The following is a 14945-nucleotide window of genomic DNA, read 5'->3' as shown; positions in this document are numbered from 1 at the left end:
TTTTTTTTTTTTTTTTTTTTTTTTTTTTTTTTTTTTTTTTTTTTTTTTTTTTTTTTGGCGTTTCTTGTATTTTGTTGAGTATGGGACTGGGTTGTTGTGAAGTGCTTTGTGTTTGCTATCATAATGTAGGCTGTCTGATGGTCATTGTTGGGAGGGAGTCCCACATGGGTCATCAGGGATGATCGTGGGTCTATAGATAAGAAATACATCTATATTGGTATGAGGCCTTTTGGGAAGTCTAAAACAAAGCTACGAGAGCTGATCCTCAAAGTGGACAATATAATATTATTGTGAATATATGTGATTCCTAACCTGGTATTAGAATCACGCCCTTAACTTAGCAATGTCAATAGAATCCTCAAATGTCGAATAAAGAAATGAGCCTTGAAGGTATAGTCAAATGTGACTCAAGTGTCGAACAAAGGGTGTACTTTATTCGAGAGCTCCAGAAAAAGGAGTCGAGCCTCGTTTAAGTGGAGATTGTTCGAGGGCTACATAGGCCTCAATGGAGGCTCTATGGTGTACTTTTTCCGTGTTGAGGATTGCTGGGTGAGAGTCCCACATGGGCTAATTAAGGGGATGATCATGGGTTATAAATAAGGAATACATCTCCATTGGTATGAGGCTTTTTGGGAAGACCAAAAGTAAAGCCATGAGAGCTAATGCTTAAAGTGGACAATATCATTATGGAGGTTCGTGATTCCTAACAGGTCATATATTACTTTCAATTCTACTCGAGTGTGCTCTCAGTTTTGTTTATTTGACTTGTTGGTGGGTTCTTCGTTCTACATTATGGATTTGGCTGTCGTTTTAATGTATTGCGAACTGAAAATATTTCATTTCCATTTCTATTTAGATTATCACATGTACATGATGTATTTACTCAATTGCGTAGAATTACAGTATTGAACTTTTGATGTTATTAAATGGTTGTGGAATTCTGCTATAATCTTCTCTTCTATCGGACCCGGGAGATTTATGCCCAAATATTGCTTTCATGCTTATTTCTTCCTAAGTTTTCTTGCACTTTACCGAGCTATAACATAGGAAAATGACATACTAATTGGTCTAAGCTTATACGAATGGAAGCTTAGAATTTGCAACTAAATGTTTAAGAGAAGAATGGTCCTGTCAATTAAGCAAGCATGAATTTCTTTGTGGCTTACAAATTTTAAAGGGGGTTTGGGGTCTCCTCATCCAAGCCCAAACTGAGTATATGACTAAGATGACTATTCCATCATTCATCCCTCGAGTATCACTTTCTTTTTCCTTTCCTTTTTTCCCCTTTTTTCTTTTGAAAAGTTGAGTATCAGAGAGGCTACTTGTTAAGAAGTCAATTTTGGCATGTATGTTTCTTTCTAAATTCTGTTACTGTTTTGCGTTACTCTTGAGAGATTGAGTTTGAATATTTCAAATTGCAGGGAGGAAAAAGCACACTGGAAAATTGTCAGGTTTTGCAGGTAATAGTCCTAATGACTTTCCCTTATGCCATCCAAACTTCATTTAATACCATACTCAACCTCGCTTAGTTTAAGCATTATATACTTGAATTTGATTAGTTTAGGCATTATTCCTTCAAACTAACTGGACTAAGAGAGTATTATATTAAAGAGGACAAAAATGTTATTGTGCATATTTAAGGAATGAAGAAATAATTAACATACGTGGTCATGTTCTCGGAGTTTCTTTGGTAGCTACTGGTTGTTATGATGCTTAATAATGTGTGAGGTGCTGATACAAAGAAGTTCTTAATGCTTAGTTGACTGTGCTTATGACTTCGATTATTATGTTGCCTCCCTCTCTCACACACTTTCTTTGAAGTACCGTAGGATAAAAATTGTTCTCTCAGTTGGCTGATCATCCTTGATTGTTCTTTAACCTGGTATCTGTCTTTAGATTAAAGAGTTTACTATAGTAACTTACTTGCTAGGTTATAACTTAAATTCTCTATTCAGATATTCTATCTATCATGTGTTAGAGAACACCCTTTTTTTTTTCACTTGATGTTGTTTATTTCTAAGGACTCGATTTACATTCTTGTAAAGTCGGGGGTTACTGATCTGGGACGGAAGCACGATCACATAGCATTCTGGCTAATACACTTACTGTGCATTTAGATTAACTTTCTAAGTAGTTTTAGAGGGCAAAAAAGTGTAATATATATTTAAAAATTACTGTAAAGTGTTTGAATTTGATTATCGAAAAGTGATTATAAGTAATTGATCGGGAATTACTTCATTGTTTTTTGACATTTGTAGAACCACTTCTAGATATAGTGCAAGAAAACAAACTTGATTATAATCACTTTTAAGAAAATGTAACCAAAGATTTTAATTAAATTTCTTATAATGAGTGTTCTAAGAAAGATTTCTTTAAATACATTTATACCACACAATCATTAAAATGTTTAAATACCTTCCTGAAATATCATTGCTAATGCTAGAGGTCAAGAACCACAACAACCACATATACTTTGGTTTTGCTAGCATGTTTGTGTTCGACACATGTTGGACACTTAGACACGTACTAAACACGTGTTAGCACAATAGATATATATTAGACTTTAGTTGTACAAAGTCAGCATAGGTCTAACATTTTTTTAGATACATATCGAACACTTTTAAGTATCCTAAATAGACACATGACAGTATAGTACAAAAATATAAATTTTGAGAGTAAAATACATCAAACTTTTTTAAGCATATAAATGCATAATTTATTGACTTTGGATTTCCTTCTTGTATAAAACTGATATATATTTTAATAAACGTGTCCTAGAGGATGTGTCCTTGTTCTAGTTTTTAAAAAATGATGTGTCACCGTATCTGTCATATATGTATCTGTATCCGTGCTTATTAGGCTAAGAGTGAGTGGTTTTTAGAAAAAAAAAACATTACTTCCAAGAAAGAATTCTTATTTTCGTTTGATGACTGTATCATCTACAATTTAGGCAACTGTTAATCGATCCAAGGGAAACCGTACTGAACTTTCAAGAGCAGAACTAATTCAGAAAAGCTCTTACTGCCGGGTTTCAGGTACACTAGTTTTATTTAACTGCAATAGATTATGATTTACACCTTGGTAATGATATCATATGGCCAATTGGTTTAAATCACTTACAGGTCGAGACATGGACCTTCTTGAACTGTCTGCCTATGGCAATGTACATCGTGGACAAGACTCAGGAGGGTGCAGAATTCAGTGACTCATCGAGTTATTATATTATTATATTATTATCTTTAGTAGAATTGATTCCAGTCTGATACATGGAAACTTAATAACAAAAGATTGAAATGAAAAAAGTAGGGAATTTTTGTTATGTTCTTATTTCATTCCTTTATGCGTATCGGGTATGAACGAATTGCGTATGCAAACGAGCTCATTGATTTCATAGTAACATGTTTGATTTGTGTAGATCCTATGATTGAGAGTATGTGCAAGCTGTGAATGCATTTGTAAAGTTAAAATTCGTAGCAATCCCACTGTGAGGCAGGAAATACATTGGGTGTTCCTTTCTTCTCATTCTTTGCGTAATGGGGAAGTGATGCTTCACACCCCATACCCACCCTTCTTCTTGTGGTTCAATCAAAACGATAGGAACAGTAAGAAACCAGCTCATTAAGTAACTTTGACCTTTTGGAATCATTTCCATCTTTCTTTTTTTATTATTATTTTTTTTATCTTATTTTTATTGAGATTTCTAATTGGATAAATTCTATTTTGGTCTCTAAAGTTTATATTATTTTTTGTTTTTTATTAGGAAGAATATGGCATAGAAAGTATAAACAAAAGAGGTATTATAGTGGGAAGTTGACTCTATTCAACTTCTTCAGAACAAAGTCAACTTTGGCAGAAAAACCAATAATTTGAGATAAAAGTAATCAGATTACTTAAACGAGGGGTTTGCTTTTTTCAGATATTTCAAAGCAAGCACTTGATGTTAGTGGAAATAGCACTAATCAGAGTAAGAATATAATGCAAATCACAGTGTAAAGTTGATAACCCATTCTCTTTGGGTGGAACTTCAGTGATCCAGACACAGATTTCAAATTGTTTAACTGAACATCAGCAGAACAGAAGGCATTTGAACTCTCTGTTTATTTGGTTGCCTGAGAGTTTCAGTGTAATAAATTCTGTAGCTTTCCACAGAACTAAACCAAAGGATGAGCATATGGATGTGAAGCAATGGACGGTGGTTTTCACAAGGGGAAGAAAACAGCAAAAGGAAATAGAGAAATGCCAAGAGTGATTTGTGGCCTTGGCTTCTAGCTCCAACAGCACCAGATTTTCTGCATAATATGGGGTCTAGATTTCATCCTACCTAACAAAATATCTATGTATTTCTTTGCTAATGGATTAGTGACGATCCCACGATCGCCATGACGTTGATACTTTTGTTCCGGTGAAAATACAAGTTTTGATGTACATTCAACTAGTCAAATATCTTTTTTTTTCTCTCTTTGAATTGGAAACTTGATGTATTAGTCCAAATTCACTGCTGGTAAATGTTGTCCGCTTTGGCTTGTTACGTATCATTGTTAACCTCATAGTTTTAAAAGACGTCTGCTAGGGAGAGGTTTCCATACCCTTATAAGAAATGCTTCGTTCTACTCCCTAATCAATGTAAGATTCTCACAATCCACCTCTCTAGGAGGCCAACGTCCTCGTCGGTGCACCACCCGATGTCCGACTCTGATACTATTGGTAACAGCCCAAACCCACCACCAGCAGATATTGTCTGCTTTGGTCCGTTGCATATCGCTACCAGTCTCCCAGATTTAAAATGTGTCTGCTAGGGAAAGGTTTTCATGTCCTTACCGGGAATGCTTCGTTACACTCTCCGACTAATGTGGAATCTCACACTTCATGTTTCTATGTTTATATTTACTAATTACCACACAGTATATAGAATTAACATATTCCACAAAAGAGAGAGGCAAGGGAAAATATATGGAAAAAGAGAACCCCAAAGGGTTATAGACTACTTTTTCCCCGGTACAGTTCTAGGGCCAGAAACCTTTCATCCAACTTTGTTTCTTTTACCATAAGAAAGGGAAAAGAGTGGAAAAGAAAAGTGTTTCCATGACAGTCTTTTAAAGCAATTACCCTGGAGTTTTGTTGGGATTGAGGAGGAAAGGGACTTAACTTTTGCTTTGTTATCTTTAGTTGATGTGAACTAATGAGTGTTGGAAGATCTAGGCATCCCTCTAGGATTTGTGACTTGTATTGCTCAGCCTTTTTGGTGCTCACCAAACTGACACTCTACTTTTTCAAAGCTTAGCTGTATGGAATATCACATGTTGCTCTGGCTGTTGGCATCATTCTAGAGATATTGAAATGCATTTTCACCTTTTTGACGATGACAGTTATCAGCCCTTTGGCTATGCACTTCCCTCTCTGTGTTCTTCAAAATATTTCCAGGTGAATTATCAAAACAAGGATTTGAAGTTTGGGTTCGGATGGAAGGGACTGCCAATAGTATCAAAACTGAAGCAAACTTTTGGCTGCATTTTTATACATCTGAGAATCTTTAGCTGCCACTCTACATCGGTTATTCACATATGTAAAGTTATGTACAAAAGGATGGCTTGATAATGGCAGCTACTCTTTCTATAGAGAGAACAATTCCGGGATTCTTGAAAAACTGGATTGCTTCTTGAGCAGAAGAAGCTTGAGATTGATGCTTGTATCCACTTCATGCTTAAGCTTCTTAACTTAAAGATTTCTTTTACAATGAACCTGGAAAATCAAAAATACCATTCACGACCGCTCGTGGAAAGTAAGAGATCTTGACAAGGCTGCAGGGTTGGCTTGCAAAACTGGAGACAACACTTCAGAAACGTTACTCTTTAGGTCGCCCTTTGATTGGAAAACATTAGACAGATCAACAGCTTTGATTGAATCATTCTTAATACCAAGTGTCTCCCATATTGAACTCTTAGCAGCTTCGTTTGGATCATCAATCCTTAAAGTTTTGGGAACCAAAACAGATCCATTTTTCTGTTTTGGAGGATCTTTCATCTCAGAATTATCAGCCTGGAGTTCATCGCCATCTCTCGAATGCTTGCCTAGCGTCGGAGAATTTGGACCAGGGATTGGAGGACAGGGTTGTGGAGTGAACCAAGGAATATTCCAAGAACCTGAAGCACTGCAACTCCAATATGTTGCAGGGTAGAATGATAAAGGAACTCCAGGAGGGCACAAGGCTGGTGGAGGTATTGGTGCAGTCCATGAACAAGGCCAAGGAACACCAGGAAGACATGGGATTTGAGAAGGAAAACCATTGATGTTCTGCATATGTGGTTCTTGAGGGAACCTCCTGGCTCCATTCTTCATTGAGCTTGACATTGTTACTGAAGATGCACTAGAACAATCATCACCAGTTTCCCCACCCTCACAAGGTCCTTTGGCTCCCTCAAATTCATTCCTTGTTCCATTCAAGACCTTTCTTTCTGCAGGATGTGATACATTGACCATAGATTCACATACAGGTGGGCTTACACTGAAATTGAGGACTCGTCCATTGCCTTTTGATGCTAGGTGGTTGACCTCAATAGGAACATCAATTTGTGCAGCTCGGAGAGCCTCTGAGATTGTAATGTGTCGGTAGTGTGAGGCTGAGTTCTTGTTTTTTCGGCGGCCAGCTCCAACAGGGACATTCCTGATGGTACCGCCTTCAGTCCAATATCTTTGACAGGCTTTGCAAAAATGGCGTGGTTGATTGACATTATAATTATTATAATAACAAAACTTGGTTTCCATGCTATTGCAGCGGGGACATGGAAGTATCTTATCTGGTTTCTTCAGTTTCTCTTTCGAGTTGGGGGCATCATTCTGTTCTTTCTCAGTTTTCCTTGTTGCGAGCTTATCATTTTCATCTGTTGATAACACTTCAGGATTCATGTGCGCCTCATTTGCTGTTTTTACACATGCATAATCCTCTGAATCATGAAGAGTTTCCTCTTTTGCAGCTGAACTCTCGGTGGCTTTTCCTACAACTGCATCCTGAAAATTGGAACAGTTCTTAATACGCTTTATCAGTTATAGATACCAAATAAATTTGAATCTACATATCAGAAATCAAAAGCAGATTAAGGAAACTAGTTGGCAGTATAATAACCTAGAAGAAGGAAGAGTAATGATATTTAATTCCCACTTGTTTCCGAAGTTGCCTACAACTGCATCCTGAAAATTGGAACTAGTTGCACGGAATAGGATATTCAAAAGAAAATGATAATCAAGATGAATGGAATTTGAAGTTCATTGGTCGAATAATAAGAACTCTAGCTTGATTACCGCAGAACTCGCAGTTGATTGAGACCTTGGTAGGACAATTTTCTTGTACGAATAACAAATCATCGATTTATGTAGATTGATTCAGTGTTTTTTCTTTGAATCTCAAAAGATTGCGGAAACTTTCCCTAGCTCGAAGCATCAAAAACCGAAAACAACAAAATCTGAAGAACATCTAAACGGTCAAGACACCAACCGCCATGTTCCTCGCAGAGTACCGTAGTTCCGGAAGAACCAACTCAGTTGGAGTGATACCAAATTCCATAAAAACAAACAGGTCGAATTCAGGAATCAGTAAAACAGAGTACACAAAACCAGGATCGACTGAACTGTACCTTTTCTACTGCTCCGTCTCGATTTTCTTTCTCGGAGCTTGAATCCGAATCATCGCTTTCCATCAACGGAGCTTCAGAGTCGGCCGGAAGCGGAATCTTCTTGCCGAAAATTCTAATGGCAGAGTCCTTAATTTCCATCATTTTTGAAGACCAAAAGAAGATGAAAGTGAAAAGAAAAAAATATAAATAAATAAAGAGGAATTGGATATTGGGAGTCTCTGCTGGCATTGGGCAACTTGGTCCGCGTTTTTGATCCGTTTAAGCAATAGGTGGATGCCACGTCATCCCCTTAGTTTCATTACCAGCCACATGTCCTTCTCATTCTTATATTCTCCAACTTGTTAAACTAATATGTCTAATCATCCTCCACGTCCGCAGAATTCGACACGTGCGAGAATTCTTATCTCCCTGTCCCCACCAAGAATACTTTTCAATCTAAAAGCTTACGCTATTGGTCCACGTAAGAGTAGTTAAATAGCAAAACCAAATTAAGACCTTTTTTTTTTTTTTGTCTTTATTTAATCTAATAATTTAATATAGCATAAGACTAATTAATATGTGTACTTAATTAGATTATATTAATAATAAGTACGGCAGCGTGTGATAAATTAATTGGCTGAGCTGCATGTACGACATCTTTCCTCAGGCGGAAGAAGTAGACACGAAACCGAAATAGTGGTGACGTGGCAGTACCAGTCACTCAATTGTAATTAGAATTAAAAATAAAAAATAAAAAATGAAAAGACGAAAAAGGGCATCCTGAAAATCCAGTACAATTATCCTTTTCTTATATCGACCGTCCATTCTCAACATCCAACGGCCAACGCTCACTCATATCTCAAACCATATCCATTAAATATATAAAAATCATCCAACAACTCTCACGGCCATCACTTCACTTCGAGCTCCACTCCCCTGCTCGACGAAATGGCCTCCGTCGCCCTCAAATCCTTCATTGGCCTCCGCCAATCTACGCCGGAGAAGCCCCATTTCGTCACCCAAACTAAGACCAACCCGAACCCCAAATCTCTGCGCCGGTTTTATGTCGCCGCTGCCAAAACTAGCCCTAAAATCAACGGACGCAACCTCAGAGTCGCGGTGGTGGGCGGTGGCCCTGCCGGAGGATCGGCCGCCGAGACTCTCGCCAAGGGAGGCGTGGAGACTTTTCTGTTTGAGAGGAAGCTTGACAACTGCAAGCCATGCGGTGGTGCGATTCCCCTGTGTATGGTTGGCGAGTTCGATCTCCCGTTGGACCTGATTGATCGCCGTGTCACGAAGATGAAGATGATTTCTCCGTCGAACGTTGCAGTCGACATCGGCCAAACCCTAAAACCTCACGAGTACATTGGGATGGTTCGTCGTGAGGTTCTGGATGCGTATCTTCGCAATCGAGCTGCTGAGAATGGGGCTAATGTGATTAATGGCTTGGTCATGAAATTGGAGCTCCCGAAGGAACGAAATGCACCGTATGTCCTTCATTACACTTCTTACGACGGGAAGAAAAGTGGTGTCGGAGAGAAGAAGACATTGGAGGTGGACGCCGTGATCGGTGCCGACGGAGCCAATTCTCGCGTCGCCAAGGCCATTGACGCCGGCGATTACGACTACGCCATCGCATTCCAGGTAAATCGATTGTTGGATTTAGGGTTTAATGTAGGAGAAATTATGGAGAGGCTAGGAGCAAAATAGATTGAACTGTGCTGAATTAGAGAATTGGGGGTTTGTAATTTCATTTCAGGAGAGAATCAAGATCCCGGATGACAAAATGGTGTACTACGAGAATCTTGCAGAGATGTACGTAGGTGACGACGTATCGCCGGATTTCTACGGTTGGGTGTTCCCGAAATGCGACCACGTGGCGGTCGGCACCGGCACAGTGACTCACAAAGCCGACATCAAGAAGTTTCAAATAGCCACACGAAACAGAGCGAAGGACAAGATCTTAGGCGGCAAGATCATCCGAGTTGAAGCACATCCAATCCCAGAACACCCTCGTCCACGGCGGTTGGCTGGGAGAGTGGCACTGGTGGGCGATGCAGCTGGGTATGTGACGAAATGCTCAGGCGAGGGCATATACTTCGCAGCAAAGAGCGGGCGAATGTGCGCGGAGGCCATCGTGGAGGGGTCGGAGAATGGGAAGAGAATGGTGGAGGAATCGGACCTGAGGAAGTACTTGGAGAAGTGGGATAAAACTTACTGGCCGACGTACAAGGTTCTGGACGTGTTGCAGAAGGTGTTTTACAGGTCGAATCCGGCGAGGGAAGCTTTTGTGGAGATGTGCGCGGATGAGTATGTGCAGAAGATGACATTCGACAGCTACTTATACAAGAAAGTGGTGCCTGGGAATCCATTGGAGGACTTGAAATTGGCTGTCAATACAATTGGAAGCTTGGTGAGAGCCAATGCTCTGAGGAGGGAGATGGACAAAGTTAGTTTATAAGATCATGAATTCAAGCATACCTTCTTTTTTTTTTTTTTTTGTAGATGGGATGATGCTTAATGTTGTTTAATGTAGATCTGCCTTTGATTCTTGTTTAATTCTATAAGATTATGCAAATCTAATTATTAAGTAGAATAATTTCATTTTCATTTTCTCTAATCGGACATGGGTCATAACTGACCAGCGGCTATGGATTTAAGTTAATTGGACACTAGATGGAAGTGAAATGGGCTTTCTCTCGAGGTTTTTAAAGATAGATTTCTACACTCTAATAAAGAATGTTTCGTTTTTTTCCATAACTAATCACCATAGTGTCAGCTTTACACCACCCCTATGTCTCATGACTTGTGTAGATGATCTATGACACATACGTGTATCATGGTAAGGACGACCGTTTTGCATATTAGTTTATCGAGTAAATTGGTAATTAACACAAAGAAGTGGTTTAATTTAAGCTATTAGTTGATTGAGTGAATGGGTAATTAACACTAAAAAGTGGTCTAATCTAAGCTATCTATATAATTAGCAGTAAATGATATTAGTTTATTGAGGGAGAGGAGGGGTTTATGAAGAAGTGAATGGACAATCGGGACCGTCGAAAGGATGAGAGAAGTAACGGTTGATATTGGTGGGGATAGAAACGCTTGAAAAAGGCACTACATTCTACATTCGCATTGCGGCGGTGTATTCGGTATACACGAAGACAAAGGGAGGCAATATATACCTTCGCTGTTCAAAAGGAATAGCTATGTCCTAAGGCTCTCTGGCGGAGGATTCTACGTCCCAACCCTTTTGAGCCTCATAAAATCTTCAGTCGCGCCCATTTTCCTCTTCCATTTTGAGCCTTTTCTTTTTCTGGATTTCAAGGTTCGATTTCTCTATTTAGTTTTTTTCCTCTTGATTTCTTAGGAATATGGAACAGTCGGTGCTTTGTTGAATGTTGATTCCTTATTTAGCTTGTTTCGGTTGTTTCTTTCACCATCTTTTTGTTGAAGTTGTGGGTTCCGTAGATCGGTTGTTTCTGTTCATTTCAGATGTTCTGGATCTGACTGAATTCAATTCTTGCGTTATATATTTGTTTCTGTAAGCTCATTTCTCTATCTTAGTTAATTTTGAAGTGGGATTTCGATAAGGAATTGAAGCTAATGATTTGGGATTTAATCCCTGAAAATTTTCACATGAATTGGGTGGAGTTGTTTTTCTTTTACAAGGGGGCATCTGAAAAGATGTGCCTTTGACGAACTCCCATCTTTCTTGTGATATTCGTTGTTGCTTTCTCTTTTGAGAACAAAAAAACTGATGGGCCACAACTTTGCATGGACAATCAAGGCGCTTTTCTTAATTTGTCGCGTTTTATAGCTAAAAGAAACTGATGAATTGCATTCGAGTGGTATATGGCTCCTAGAGTTCTTGTATATTTTGCTAATATAACTTCATAAATCTGGCCTTTAATTTTTACTTTGTTCATAAACTTGTAAAGTTACAAACTTCCATTATGTTTACTAATACCTATTTTTTGAATCATCTGGAAATCTGGCTGTGGTTGGAAACTATTGTGAGATCCCACCTTGGTTGGAGGGGGTACGAAACACTCCTTGTAAGGGTGTGGAAACCTCCCCTAACGGACGCGATTTAATACCTGAAGGATAATATTGGCTAGCCGTGGACTTGGGTTGTTACAAATGGTATCAAAGCCAGACACCGAGCGGTGTACTAGCGAGGACGCTAGGCCCCCAGGGGGGTGGATTGTGAGATCTCACATCAGTTGTAAAGGGGAACGACACACTCCTTATAAGGGTGTGAAAGCCTCTCCCTAACGGACATGTTTTAAAACCTCGAGTGGAAGCCTGGAAGGGAAAGACCAACAATGCTGGCTAGTTTTTGTATTACATCTCTTGCTGGTCTTTCTTTCTCACTTAAATGTTTCATTATTGCCTTCTTTCCTTTTATGGTCAACTATAACATGTATCAGGTTGCTGTGGTTTTTACTTTCTTTATTTTTTATACGGTTGTCGGTGATATTTGTACTATTTTTCTGAAGAAATCATCTGATTTTCTTGATGATCTTTATGGCACAAACTTGTTAGTTTTCATATCCACCATCGGGAAGTTGGAGTGGTGGTTGTTTTTTATAGTGTTGAGGTATATATTCATTAGAGTCCTCTTGGGGAGTTTAGAAATTATTGTTTTGTATTCTTGGAGAACACCAGATCATGAAAATGACTGACGCTTTCTGCCTCCCCCCTTTCTTTAACAGAGTCAGATATGGCAGCAACTTCCGCAACTATTTTGTCTATTGGAACAAATGCATCACTTAATACTAAACTCAACTCATTTTCCCAGTCAAAGTCTGCTAGCTTAAGGATCAATTCACAAGAGACTTTTAAGAGCTTCTGTGGCCTCAAGGCTGCTTCATCTCTTGGTTGTGAATCGGAGTCATCTTTCCTAGGGAAACAGAGCAGTGCCGCTTTATGGCGTCGTCACGCTACCTCATCTCAAAATGCGAACCAGAATGTATACAAAAAACTTCAACCTCAAGCGTCTTACAAGGTTGCTGTTCTTGGCGCTGCTGGAGGGATAGGTCAACCTTTGTCGCTTCTCATCAAGATGTCTCCATTAGTTTCCACCTTGAACCTCTATGATATTGCTAATGTCAAGGGTGTTGCTGCTGACATTAGCCACTGCAACACTCCCTCAAAAGTTCAGGATTTCACAGGACCTTCTGAATTAGGCAATGCCTTGAAAGGTGTAGATGTTGTTGTCATACCTGCTGGGGTTCCAAGAAAGCCCGGTATGACTCGTGATGACCTATTCAATATTAATGCTGGCATAGTTAAGAGTTTGGTCGAGGCTGTTGCTGATAACTGTCCTGATGCCTTCATTCATATCATCAGCAACCCTGTGAACTCCACTGTGCCAATAGCAGCTGAAGTTCTGAAGAAGAAGGGCGTGTATGATTCAAAGAAACTTTTTGGAGTGACTACATTGGATGTTGTCCGGGCAAACACTTTTGTTGCTGAAAGAAAGAACCTTAAGCTGATTGACGTTGACGTCCCAGTCATTGGTGGACATGCGGGTATAACAATACTTCCCTTGCTGTCAAAGACAAGACCTTCAGCGAGCTTTACAGACGAAGAAATTCAGGAACTAACTGTTAGAATTCAAAATGCGGGAACTGAAGTCGTGGAAGCGAAGGCAGGAGCTGGATCGGCTACCCTTTCAATGGCATACGCTGCAGCAAGATTTGTCGAATCATCTCTTCGTGCTTTGGATGGAGACGGCGATGTATATGAGTGCTCTTTCGTGCAGTCTGATCTAACCGATCTTCCCTTCTTTGCATCGAGGGTTAAGCTAGGGAGGCAAGGAATTGAAGGCTTTGTAAAATCTGAGCTTCAGGGATTGTCTGAGTACGAGCAGAAGGCTCTTGAAGCTCTAAAGACAGAACTGAAGGCGAGCATTGAGAAGGGCATTGGTTTTGCTCAGAAGGAAGCTGTGGCGGCTTAATACCCTGTTTTTTCATAACGTGGTTGGAGAGTTGCAATGAATCCTAAGCATCAGTTTGCGGCTTTTCTTTTTGTTTAGTAGTTTGTATGTTTTCATGTTAACCCCATCTGGTGGAGAACTTCTGTTGCAGACATTTACTGCTGCCGTAGATTATCAGAAGAATGTAATAATGTGCTAGTAATTGAAAATTTTGTAATAACATACGGTTGTTTCGACTGTGCACTTCAAATGATATTTCAGCTTCATGCAATACCTGCAATCTGAGTGCACCTCCGAGTTGATAGACTTGGCCGTGCTGTGGTCCACAGGTTTAATAACCTTAACCAAAAGAGAGACATAAGAGATGACAACCTTAACCACAAGAGAGACATGAGAGAGAGTGAGGGTGGAAAAGGAGAGGAAAGATGAAATGAGATGGGAGGAGAGATTACAAGGTCGTTAGAGTGGGCTTGGCATTCTTATGGAGGTTTGTGATTTCTAATCATCCTCACAAAAGATATAAAGATGAAACCCTGAATTGAATTGAAGTTGATGCTGGTTTTAGTACAGCAACAGGCTGCCACCAGTGAATGAAAATGAGCAATCCGCCAACAGATACTTCATTTCTTCATCTTCTTCTTCTTCTTCTTCATCATCCTGAAGAACCCTGGTGGCTGAGGAGTTGTTCGTTCCGGACAGCCTTTTTTTCTTGTAGTTGGCCTTGAAGCAGGCTTGTCTAAGCCTCTTCGTGTTGTCCTCTAACTGTAAATCCGGTCTCTCTTCCATTAACTTCTTCTCATTCTCTAATATCTCCAATACATGCCTTAGCTTCACTCCATCTTCTTTCTCAAGCTCCTTCACATTCTTGATTAGCGTTTGGAGGCTCATCAACTTCCTATGAGGCCATCTCCTTATGCCCAATTCTCTACACCTCTTCTTCAACAGAGTGAGCCCCACATTCAATTCCTTAGCGGCCTGACTTATGGGCATCCAGAAGTACTCAGATATTGTCTTTCTTGACAAACCTTTTGATGGGCTGCTGCTCGTTTCTCCGCACCACTTCCTTTTGCCCCTCCCTTCTTTCCTCTCTAATCCATTCTTTTCATTTTCTCCACCATCTTCTGCAGAGCCAAAAAGATTCTATCTTTCAGTGACAAATATATAATCATAATCAAGAGCAATGTAATGTAATTCATACCTGATATAATGGTGTTAATGGGTTCAATATCCTTTAGAACCAAAAAGGAGTCATTTGGGCATGTCTCAAACAATGGAACAACGTCAAAAATGCTGTCTTGAAACCCAAAATTGCAGCTCCTATTCAATGCAGAATTGTAGGTTCTAAATGAAATGAGAAACGAAGACTAAATGAACAATGAAAGTTCATAAAACTC

General features: G+C 39.5%; 6 protein-coding genes across 7 annotated transcripts in view; 4 read left to right on the top strand and 2 right to left on the bottom strand.

Moving 5' to 3' along the window:
* LOC111471489 overlaps positions 1-3414 on the top strand; it is a 4200-nt gene extending 786 nt beyond the window's left edge. The window contains exons 2-4 of the mRNA XM_023117199.1: positions 1422-1460; positions 2951-3035; positions 3123-3414. Coding sequence (XP_022972967.1) covers positions 1422-1460; positions 2951-3035; positions 3123-3205 — 207 coding nt within the window. The 3' untranslated portion in view covers positions 3206-3414. The remainder of the gene's footprint in view (positions 1-1421; positions 1461-2950; positions 3036-3122) is intronic.
* Positions 3415-5454: 2040 nt separating this feature from the next.
* On the bottom strand, positions 5455-7784 carry LOC111471198 (cyclic dof factor 3-like). Its single transcript, XM_023116906.1, has 2 exons — positions 7629-7784; positions 5455-7005 (listed from the first exon to the last, which is right to left on the bottom strand). The coding sequence occupies exons 1-2, from the start codon at positions 7767-7769 to the stop codon at positions 5761-5763; spliced, it is 1386 nt and encodes a 461-aa protein (XP_022972674.1). The 5' UTR covers positions 7770-7784; the 3' UTR covers positions 5455-5760.
* Positions 7785-8504: 720 nt separating this feature from the next.
* LOC111471190 (geranylgeranyl diphosphate reductase, chloroplastic-like) lies at positions 8505-10187 on the top strand. Its single transcript, XM_023116894.1, has 2 exons — positions 8505-9251; positions 9367-10187. The coding sequence occupies exons 1-2, from the start codon at positions 8556-8558 to the stop codon at positions 10066-10068; spliced, it is 1398 nt and encodes a 465-aa protein (XP_022972662.1). The 5' UTR covers positions 8505-8555; the 3' UTR covers positions 10069-10187.
* Positions 10188-10731: 544 nt separating this feature from the next.
* LOC111471234 (malate dehydrogenase, chloroplastic) lies at positions 10732-13773 on the top strand. Its single transcript, XM_023116952.1, has 2 exons — positions 10732-10935; positions 12326-13773. The coding sequence occupies exon 2, from the start codon at positions 12334-12336 to the stop codon at positions 13570-13572; it is 1239 nt and encodes a 412-aa protein (XP_022972720.1). The 5' UTR covers positions 10732-10935; positions 12326-12333; the 3' UTR covers positions 13573-13773.
* LOC111471365 (protein RKD1) overlaps positions 13640-14945 on the bottom strand; it is a 2461-nt gene continuing 1155 nt past the window's right edge. The window contains exons 3-5 of one of the 2 annotated variants that reach the window (XR_002715185.1): positions 14750-14868; positions 14004-14672; positions 13640-13890 (exon numbers count right to left, since the gene is read on the bottom strand). Coding sequence is in view for 1 of the 2 variants with exons in the window: in XM_023117088.1 (XP_022972856.1) it covers positions 14113-14672; positions 14750-14868 (679 nt within the window). In the remaining variant the exon portion in view is untranslated. Of the gene's footprint in view, positions 14673-14749; positions 14869-14945 lie in introns of both variants that reach the window. The other variant, XM_023117088.1, reaches the window with a different exon arrangement.
* LOC111471345 overlaps positions 14185-14945 on the top strand; it is a 26847-nt gene continuing 26086 nt past the window's right edge. The window contains exon 1 of the mRNA XM_023117062.1: positions 14185-14200. The gene's annotated coding sequence lies outside the window, so the exon portion shown is untranslated. The remainder of the gene's footprint in view (positions 14201-14945) is intronic.

This window comes from Cucurbita maxima, unplaced genomic scaffold (assembly GCF_002738345.1).
Source record: "Cucurbita maxima cultivar Rimu unplaced genomic scaffold, Cmax_1.0 Cma_Scf00002, whole genome shotgun sequence".
NCBI lineage: Eukaryota > Viridiplantae > Streptophyta > Magnoliopsida > Cucurbitales > Cucurbitaceae > Cucurbita > Cucurbita maxima.
This window is presented reverse-complemented; position numbering and strand designations above follow the sequence as displayed.

Coding starts and splice junctions, on each gene's coding strand:
- LOC111471198 (XM_023116906.1), bottom strand. CDS start 7,769: ATGATGGAAATTAAGGACTCTGCCATTAGAATTTTCGGCAAGAAGATT. Junction 7,006..7,628: donor GAGACGGAGCAGTAGAAAAG/GTACAGTTCAGT, acceptor TCCAATTTTCAG/GATGCAGTTGTAGGAAAAGC.
- LOC111471190 (XM_023116894.1), top strand. CDS start 8,556: ATGGCCTCCGTCGCCCTCAAATCCTTCATTGGCCTCCGCCAATCTACG. Junction 9,252..9,366: donor ACTACGCCATCGCATTCCAG/GTAAATCGATTG, acceptor ATTTCATTTCAG/GAGAGAATCAAGATCCCGGA.
- LOC111471234 (XM_023116952.1), top strand. CDS start 12,334: ATGGCAGCAACTTCCGCAACTATTTTGTCTATTGGAACAAATGCATCA.